The sequence below is a fragment of the Montipora capricornis genome, chromosome 14 (genome assembly GCF_036669925.1).
Source record: "Montipora capricornis isolate CH-2021 chromosome 14, ASM3666992v2, whole genome shotgun sequence".
In the NCBI taxonomy this organism is placed as follows: domain Eukaryota; kingdom Metazoa; phylum Cnidaria; class Anthozoa; order Scleractinia; family Acroporidae; genus Montipora; species Montipora capricornis.
The window spans coordinates 16,321,470-16,331,469 of NC_090896.1; the positions used below are offsets into that span (position 1 = coordinate 16,321,470).

Below are 10,000 nucleotides of genomic sequence, written 5' to 3' on the forward strand. Positions count from 1 at the left end.
TAGGCTAATTTGATATCGCTTAACATTTTCTCGAGTCTAATTTCGCTAGACAAAACCAACAAGAGAAGAAAACAACGACATTGTGTTAGTGTGCACGAGTCACCACTGTAATAATTAAATTTAGCAGGATATTTTTTCTCAGTGCATTGACAACGTCACCATGCACATTTGCCTCAAAAATGGCTATTTTCCCTACTGTAGTGTCCAAAACAATCGATTCACCTTCTGTGTTTACTGCCCTTTCTGACTATGTTATCATCGTGGTTGAATTGTGCATATTTCTCACCAAAGAAGCTTTCTTAAAAATGGTGACTCGTTGGTGACTTGTTGAATTACAGATGCACGCTAATTAACTTTGTGAGAAGATCAAGGCCGCACAAAATGGGAGCATGGGGAAATACACTGTTGTTCTTTTTCGGGAATTTGTGCCGCATGAAATGAATGAAAAGACTTTCGACCAGCAAACGCTCCTCTAACAAAGATGAACTCTTCCTTGCTGGTGCAAAATATTGGAGAATCGGGTGAAAAGTCAAAGGTGTTTTGAGTGTAGGTAAATGAACTGTGTGGCCTTCCAAAAGAAGTGAAAAATCGTGCCGTGCGTTAATTTAGGGACACCAACGAACATCATTTGAGAAAATCACTTCATCGCTGTCAGTACTGACAGTATCAACCAAAGCAATCGTGGTCGTACCAGGATTACAAAACGCTTCGAAAACAGAGTTTACAGGGTTTATAAAGTGTTTTGTCACAAACAGCAACCCCCGTTAACAAGATATTACGATATTTTCCTTCACGCAATAAAACTCGAACGGCCTCTGCAAATTCATCCTGGTTTAGGTCGTTCCTAAGCAGAACATGCTCAGCCACAGTCAATCTTCTATGAAATGACTTTTTTTTGGAATGAGAAACAACCAACCAAATTGGAAAAAAACCTGAACATGATGTCTGTTTTCATTTATTGTCGAATTTATCATAAATATGGCGCAACATCTCACTTTAGGCCGCTAGAAATCAAGGCTTTCCTTCCCCTAAAATGTAGCATGTTTCCCGCCAATTCTTTTCATAACTGAAATTCCTCAAAAATACAGTCCCGGACAAAATTGTTGAAACACTTTACAATACCTTTCCCTCCCACAATGTTGTTTTGGCAAATGGGCTCAGAAACTCGCGTTAAAACAACATTGTGAGGGGAGAGTGAGCTGCGAAAGCTTCAGATCTGTATAGTCGTGTACTGTTCCCACAAATTTTGTCACAGACTGTTGGTCGGCCAACGCGCTTTCTGACATAGACAATGCTACTCCTGGGTCTATCCTTTCATTTGAAAAGCTTTTTGAGAGGGTTCCCAAGCTTAACTGGTGTAAAACTGAATCCACGACCAAGAATGTATTAATGAGTCCCTAAGGGTCAGTGACATAAAAGGGGGGGAAAGCCGCGGGGGATATTCGCATGCCCAGGAGAGGGGCATGGGCAACCGAGGGTAATGATGATTACTCCTCCCCCCACCCTCTGCAAGGAGGAACACAGAATCTCCTTTTATCTATTTATTATTATTATAATTTTTTTTTTTTTTTTTAAATATAATTATTATGTTAATCACTATCTTTTGGCAGAATTTGGGTGGCAGGGAAGGCAGAGCCTATGCCCCCTAGGGTAGCGGTGTCCCTAGGAGGACCCCCTAGAGTAGCGGTGTCTCTAGAGGCAACCCTACGTTAGAATGTAACATAGGGTGGACCAGAAGAGGGGTGCCCTTCTGGAAGGAGAATAGGTCAGATGGTGAGTTGTACCATCTTGGAGTAAGCAATCCGGACCTATTGCCAAGGAGGGCTGTCCCACCTACTGTGGGGTAAAGTGCAGCCCAGGGTGCACTTCCCTGCCACCAATAAGTAACTAAGAAAGTAAAAGGACACACCTAGTGTTGAGTTTTCTGAATTAACCTTTTTTTTTTTTTTTGTTTGTAAGTTAGCGGTGGTAACATGCGGAATAATATAATGTCCATAACGAACGATGAGACAAAATACCCAAACTAAAATAAAATAGATGAGAAGAATATAATGAAAGAATTTGCATGACAAAGCAGCCATGGCAATTAAAGGAGACAAAGCTTCCAGTTGGGTGGGAGGGTGGGAAAAATGCGATCTTAAAGAGTGCAACTCAAGGTACTTGCTTGAAGAGCAAAGCTGAAATGTGGCTGACTAATGGTATGGGGGATTTACATAAGGTGAAACAGGTGAGAATCGCGTGATGTTGTGGAAAACTACTGGAAACTTTGGCAACCGCTTTAACAGTGTAAAAGTGAAAGTACTTTGACCTAAACAATGAGCTTTTGACTACGGGACAAGCCTTGATTGCGAGGGTGAGGAGAGTAGAGTACACTAGGGACAAGTGAGGAATAAATAGTACTCCCTTAGGGCTCATTAACCCCAGTTAAGAGCTTAAACTTATAATTAATGAGTCCCTAAGGGTCAGTGACATAAAAAGGGGGGAAAGCCGCGGGGGATATTCGCATGCCCAGGAGAGGGGCATGGGCAACCGAGGGTAATGATGATTACTCCTCCCCCCACCCTCTGCAAGGCTTGTGAAACTAGAAAAGGAGGAACACAGAATCTCCTTTTATCTATTTATTATTATTATAATTTTTTTTTTTTTTTAAAATATAATTATTATGTTCATCACTATCTTTTGGCGGAATTTGGGTGGCAGGGAAGGCAGAGCCTATGCCCCCTAGGGTAGCGGTGTCCCTAGGAGGACCCCCTAGAGTAGCGGTGTCTCTAGAGGCAATCCTACGTTAGAATGTAACATAGGGTGGACCAGAAGAGGGGTGCCCTTCTGGAAGGAGAATAGGTCAGATGGTGACTTGTACCATCTTGGAGTAAGCAATCCGGACCTATTGCCAAGGAGGGCTGTCCCACCTACTGTGGGGTAAAGTGCAGCCCAGGGTGCACTTCCCTGCCACGATTGTGTGAGCCAAAAAATATTCTGGTCAAGAATGGGGGAACACAATCACCCCACAGTAAATTGGGTGGACGTTGGCTGGAATACCAACTGCCACATGTAGAAGAAATAGGATACAATATAGGCATGCATAGCCATAATGAACAGTAACTAGTTGTCATGATACTGGTCATCAGGGAGACAACAAAGAAGGGTCTAACCTACAATAATTATTATTACTTTAGTTCATTGTCAGTTGTTTAGGGATAGCCAGCAGTGTCTCTTGAGGAGTTCTTATGTAACGTTCATAGCAGTCAGAAGACCAGCGACCCAATACCTTGATTAACCAGGCAGGAATCCCTGCAGCAGCTGCAGTAGTCGCAGCACCAATACGGAAGCTATGTGAGAAATAGTGTTGAGGTTGTATGCCGCATTGCTGCAGGACATCACGGAGTGCATGAGTAAGAGAAGTTCGGGTGAGCCACTTGCCACTGGTGAAGGTGAACAGGGGGCCTGCTGATGATGGTTGGCATTGGAACACGTAGTCTTTCATAGCCATAACGGCACAAATGGAGGTAGTGGACCTTGCTAGGGTTAGGGTGCAACCATTGCGGAAGGGATCTGTTTTCGACCGTTTAATCGTGACTAGCATGTAGTCGGGAGATTCAACGTGAGGGATAAAGGTGACATCCTTAAAGCAGAGGTGAGTTGCGGGGTCGAAGACGTGGTCATTACAGGTAAATTCGCTTGAACGTAAAAAACCGAAAAAGGCTAAGGTGAAGGCTGCCCAGAGCATAATGTGATTGAGGTCAAAAGTCAAGTCTGGTCGGTAAAAGTTGAAAATAGACTGCAGGATTTGGATTGTAATTGGATAACGATCTAATTTAACGGGGATTTGGGAACGTTTGATCCCATTAAGGACCTTCTGGAGTCGAAACATTTTTGGGAGTTTTAAGGCAAAGTTGTGTAGCCTATGGAGGTCTTGAACGGCAAACAGGTAAAGCTTAATGGTATTGTAGGAAACTGTTTTGGCTAAATGGGAGACAAAATAAATCAGAGTAATTTCAGATGCGGGGAGAAGGGGCGTAGAGGGGCTAATTAACCCAAGCATAAGGCAAAAGGAAATGAAATGGTTTTGACCGACACTATAAGAACGTTTAGTAGCTGGAGCAAGGGACGCACCAAGGTAGTGGGAAATGGAGGCTGTTAAATGGACGTCGCTGATAGAGGGATGGCGCAGGGGAAGGGTGAGGCATTGGGAGCCAGGTGGCGGAAGCGGTCCATCTGAAAACGGGACAAAGAATCAGCTATTGAATTATCTAGCCCAGGGATATGTCTAGCGGTGAAGGAAAAGTTGTGTTCTAAGGTAAGAATCGTAATGGCCCGTACGAGGTCCATGATCCTAGGGGACTTGGAGCGTTTGGAGTTGATGATGGAGACAACTGGCAGGTTGTCGCACCACATACAAATATGTTTGCCTGACCACGAAGGGGCCCAGAGGTAGCAGGCGATGTAAATGGCAAACAGTTCCTGCCAGTCAATGCTGATACCCATGGTGGGGTTAAGGAGGTGTTGAGGGAGCCAAGGAGCCTGAAACCATTCCCCATTGAGATAACCACTATACCCATGGGACCCAGAGGCGTCCGTAAATAATTGGAGGTCAGGCGAGGAGAGAACGTCACCCCCTAAGAAAAGACTTACTCCATTCCAATGGGTAAGGAAGGTTAACCACATTGAAATGTCCTTGCGGAATTCCCCATTGAGTTTAATGTGCCAGCGAGAGTTAGTGATGCCCTTTGTTAAACTAATTATTCTTTGCAGAAAAGCCCGGCCCGGGGCAACAACCCTGCAAGCAAACTGTAGGGTACCAATCAGGGACTGGAGCTCCTTCAGAGTGGCAGATTTACGGTGTAACCACTGTTGAAGGGCCTGTTTAGCACGGATTAGTTTGTCCAAGGGAAGACGAGCTTCCATGCTAGTAGAGTCAAGGAGAATACCCATAAATTCTAAGGAGGTGGCAGGAGCAAAAGTTTTACCGGGGGCGACAGGGATATTGAGTTCGGTGAAAAGACAAAGGATTTTGCAAAGGGCAGTAAGGCAGTCTGACCTAGGGGGGCTGGTGACAAAGAAAAAGTCATCCAGAATGTGGATCACGTTAGGGATACCTAGCTTATGTTTAATTATCCATTCAATCATGCAGGAAAATTGGTCAAAAAGATAGGGTGCAGATCGCAATCCAAAGGGGAGCACTGTATCGAAGAAATACAGGCTGTTCCATTTCATGCCGAGGAGCTCCCAGTCGGATGGGTGCACTGGAATATTGCGGAAGGCGGACTTGATGTCCAACTTGGACATGAAGCACCCTTGACCAATCGTCTGAATGATAGAGATGGCAGTATCTATGGTAATGTAGTGTAAGGAGTAGTCGGTTGGGCTAATGTGGGAATTAACGCTAGTGGTTTGATGTTTGGGAAAGGAAAGGTGAAAAATGGTTCTCCACTCGGTGGAATGCTTTTTTGGAACAACCCCAATGGGATAAACCTGAAAATTGGGAAAAGGGGAGAAACGAATGGGCCAGCAGTGTGACCGAGCCGTAACTCTTTCAAGAGATTGGTGCTTATGATGTGTGGATTTTGCTTAGCAGAAATGAGGTTGGGGTATTCCCTAGAAACCCGAGGACCCTGGAAACCAATTTTAAAACCCTGGGAGAGGCCGGTGAGGACAGCATCGACAGATGCCCGGTCAGGGTGATCATGCAGATAAAGGGCAAGTTGGGGAAGGTCAATAGGGGTGGTAGGGGACAGCTTAGAAAGGTATTCAATGGTGGCTTCGGGTGGAATGGCTTGAGCGGCTAGTCTTTGACTGGATGGGTCCAGAGCTTGAGGAGTCAGGGTGGTCCTTTCCTGGGTGGGCTGCAGTGCATCCGGGCTTGTTGCATTGGTGAGTGTAGGGGCAGGGGGTGCGGGCGCAGGGGACCCCTTTGTTGAAGTTGAAGCAGAGGTCACCACGCTTGGAGCCTGAAGAGTCTGCATACATGGGGGAAAGGGGGCAGGAATCGGTTACGTGATCCGAGCTGCTGCAGGCCTTACAAAGTATGGCTTTTGGGACACCGGTAAAGGTGTCTAGGTACAACTGAACGTCCCTCTGGCCCCAGTTAATGGAAAGGTTGTGAGAGGCTCGTCGGCGAAATTCCATATCATACAAATACCACGCCATACCGGGGAACTTACGGGCTGACTCACGTATCAATTGCTGGTAGGCGAATAGGTCCACCCCCCGGGATGGGTAAGAGGAGAGGAGCACAGACGAGTAAATGGCAAAAGCGTCGAGCCATCGGTCGATCCCAGTAATTTTGGGGCGCTTAGCCTGGGATGGGAGGGGTATAGTGAGGCCCTCGTGTCCTACTTGTAGTTTAAGCTGGGAGTTCGCGGTAACGTGGTCTCGTAGTAGAGACGAAAAAGGAAGAAGGCTAGCAAGGTCCACGTACTCACCGTTTGTTATGGCTGTGATGCAGCTGTTGGAGAGATGACTGGCGATAGATGGGACTCTGTAGTTGGTATGCAGGAGGGCTGCGTCCTCCGGTGAGCCAAGATTCAAAACTTGCTGAGAGGAGGACCGCGAGAAATCCACAGAGGACGGAGTCTGTTATTGTCCGCCATTGCGGACCGCTAGGAGAGAGGGATCTGGTGCGAGGCTGGTAATGCCTGGCAGTTGTTGATCTTGCTGAGCAGTTGAAACAGCGCCAGATGTTGGGCTCGATGGCGAGTTGCTTGCGGAGTTGAAGGAGGCCAATTTTTGCTCCACGATAGAGGCAATCATGGAGGCCAACTGCTGATCCGGCATGATCGCGGAGCCGGTAGATGCGGGTGTGGAGGCCCGAGAATCATTCGCTTGGAGGCGAGCGGTGAGCTGCTGCCGTGGCCCTGATTGTGCCAGGTGGCGCTGGGACGCAAGTAAACGTAGCGTTTCGGTCGGCATTGCTGCATACGGCAACGTTGGTACTGCATCCGCAGAGTTAGCGCGGGCATTCGACTGAGCCGTGGTAGGCGAAACCGTAGTGCATTGGCTGCTTCGAGATTTACGTTGTTTTGGCATTATATGTGGACGTAGGGAAAAAATGCGATCTTAAAGAGTGCAACTCAAGGTACTTGCTTGAAGAGCAAAGCTGAGATGTGGCTGACTAATGGTATGGGGGATTTACATAAGGTGAAACAGGTGAGAATCGCGTGATGTTGTGGAAAACTACTGGAAACTTTGGCAACCGCTTTAACACTGTAAAAGTGAAAGTACTTTGACCTAAACAATGAGCTTTTGACTACGGGACAAGCCTTGATTGCGAGGGTGAGGAGAGTAGAGTACACTAGGGACAAGTGAGGAATAAATAGTACTCCCTTAGGGCTCATTAACCCCAGTTAAGAGCTTAAACTTATAATTAAAATTTGCGCGCTAAAAAACCAATTGAACATGGCGGATCCTCAATATCGGCCGTTGCATTGTGGATTTTTCACAGGCTCCTACCCAGACCCCGGGGAATCATCACCTCATAATGAAGAACGCACCTCATATAATGATGACAAACAAAGCTTCGCATATAATGTAAAAGCTACTTCATATAATGACAAAACCACCACGAAAACACCGCATATAAAGACGAAAGCACTGCATATGATTACAAAACCACCGCATATAACGACGAAAGCACTGGATATCATTACAAAAGTACCGCATATAATAAGAAAAGTAGTGCGTGTAATATGAAAGGCACCGCATATAATGTAAGATGCACCGCATATTATTAAAGAGGTTGACATAAGACAGTGTTGGTGTTCCATAACTAAAAGAATCATTAAAATAAAGAATTCATGTGCTACATCTTGTTGTGAAGTTTTGAGGTTCATAATGCTTGCAGACTATTACGACTCAAGTGGTCGGTTGATTGTCGGTGATTCTTTTCCTTGAGTGGAATTCTTGCCTTTTGTTAAGGCCTAAAGGTGCTAATGAGAAAAGTTGCGCGCTCCAGTACGCTTCCTTTGTGATCAAAAGTTTATCCAAAATGTCAGTGGAATTGGTAGCAAACACATGATCGATACATCGGGACTGTTGTTATAATGTACCGCGACCTCACAGGTTTTCTTGTTCGTTACCATTGATAATTTATGGTTGCAGAATCAAACTTTGAATTGTGTTGCAGTTGAACCAACATAATTATTGCAAGCGGCATTTGTTACAGGAGGCACGATAAATTACATTTTTAGAATCACATGACAGTCTTGGTTTGATAAAGTATTTTCAAAAAGTTTTTGCAAAGATCACATCTACTACGTTTGCATTTAATGCAACCACCTGTTTCATTGGTTTCTTGTTCTACTCTTGTTCTGTATTTCGATGGCGCCAAGATTTCTTTCAAGTTTTTTGTTCTACGAAACGAGGGAATAATTGAATTAGATGGAAAAATTCTTTTAATTTGGGATTAGATTGTCACAAGTGCAAATGCTTCCTAATGAAGTAGCCTATGTTAGGTAGGTGAGGATTGAAGGTCATCACTAACGGAAACAGTTTTCTGTTCTCCTTGGTTCGGGGCAAAAGCAGATCATCTCTAGGAATGGCTGAGGCTTTAAGGAATTGCTTCTTTACGAGAGTTTTGGTGTAGCCTTGATTAACAAGGTACCTTTCATATGCCAGCATTCTCCTGTCTAAGAAATTCAGATTTGAGCAATTCCTACGTAATCTCAAGGCCACTCCGTATGGAATCGCTTTGAATACATGTTTGGGATGAGCACTAATGGGTGGCAAGCACAGATGATTGTCCATAGGTTTAGAGTAAATGTCTGTTCTCATGAAGCCGTCAATTAGATACAATGTGACGTCTAGCATATTAAAGTAGCTATCAGAAGAAACTAATTCAAATTTGATGGTAGGGTAAAGAGAGTTGATGAATCGTGTGAAGTTTTATAGGGCCAAGGGACCTTGCTGCCAGAGATAAAAAATGTCATCCGGATATCTCCACCATAGAGCAGGTTTTAGGAGGCCGCAAAATTTTGCCTTGTGATCTAATTCGCCTGTGGCTAAATCAGCATAGCTGCATGCATTCTTTGGGCCCATTGCTGTGCCATGAATTTGCAAAAAGAAATCCCCCTTAAAAACCCGGTGATTACATTTCAGGCAGATTTCGAGGTTGATGGTATTAATTTGTCTCTGGCATCAAGGGCTTTTCAGGTCTGCAGAACCAGGCCTAATGAACTTGTGTCATCTTGTAGACACGCTATGAAATACCATAGTTATTTGGTTATAAGACGCACCCCAAACTTATTTTTTTTCATCAAGCTAAGTTCTCAAACTGAAAATTACGCGAAAATACTCAGTTATAAGACTCACCAAAAAATTGAGAGTTGTCAAAAGGATGTGATAAATTTGAGAACAATATATCCTTACAGAATTGGCATGCGAACTCTTTTTGTTAACTTAAACAAAGTGAAAAAGTCGCGCATTTAATGATATACCTAAAAACAAAAGCTAAAAGTTGACACCTGAAATGATAAACATACAACGCATACACTTTTATTTGAACCTTCTGACGTAATAAATAGTCAGACTTCAGACTTCAGACTTCAAGCGAAAGCGAATGGCAAAAATTCCCACCGAAAGTCATATTCAAATGTGTTTGACAGCTGAATATCAACACGCCACCAAGGATGCAAATTTCAGTGCACAAGAAAGGCTGGATGAACAAAGAAGGTACGTTTTATCTCCACACTGTTTGTTCAGAGAAGAAACTTTTCATGTGAGTGACAAACACGATTCTCAGAACTCGAAACAAGGCTCAAACGATTGTTATCACGTTACTGAGCACGTGCTTTTAAGCATGTATGCAAATTTTTGTTTGTTTGCTTTTCTCTTGAAGTCGTTTAGTGTTCTAAGGGTCTCTAAAAGCACTATTCTTTTTTTAAATTGACTAGTGTCCTTTTCTTGTGTTGTTTAAACTGCAAGTTCTTCTCAAATTGTGATCTTAAGATTTTGTTGCGAAAAAAAAAATTGGCTATAAGACGCCCCCCAATTTTAGCACTAACTT

The 10,000-nt window shown here is 44.2% G+C and overlaps 1 protein-coding gene across 1 annotated transcript; it reads right to left on the bottom strand.

Annotated features, from left to right (window-relative positions):
* Positions 1-3,172: 3,172 nt before the first annotated feature.
* Positions 3,173-4,042, bottom strand: LOC138031503 (integrase/recombinase xerD homolog). The gene has a single exon (XM_068879189.1). The coding sequence runs from the start codon at positions 4,040-4,042 to the stop codon at positions 3,173-3,175; it is 870 nt and encodes a 289-aa protein (XP_068735290.1).
* Between the last annotated feature and the right edge of the window lie 5,958 nt (positions 4,043-10,000).

Bases quoted from the DNA above. Each gene is read 5' to 3' on its own strand.
- LOC138031503 (XM_068879189.1), bottom strand. From the start codon at position 4,042: ATGCTTGGGTTAATTAGCCCCTCTACGCCCCTTCTCCCCGCATCTGAA.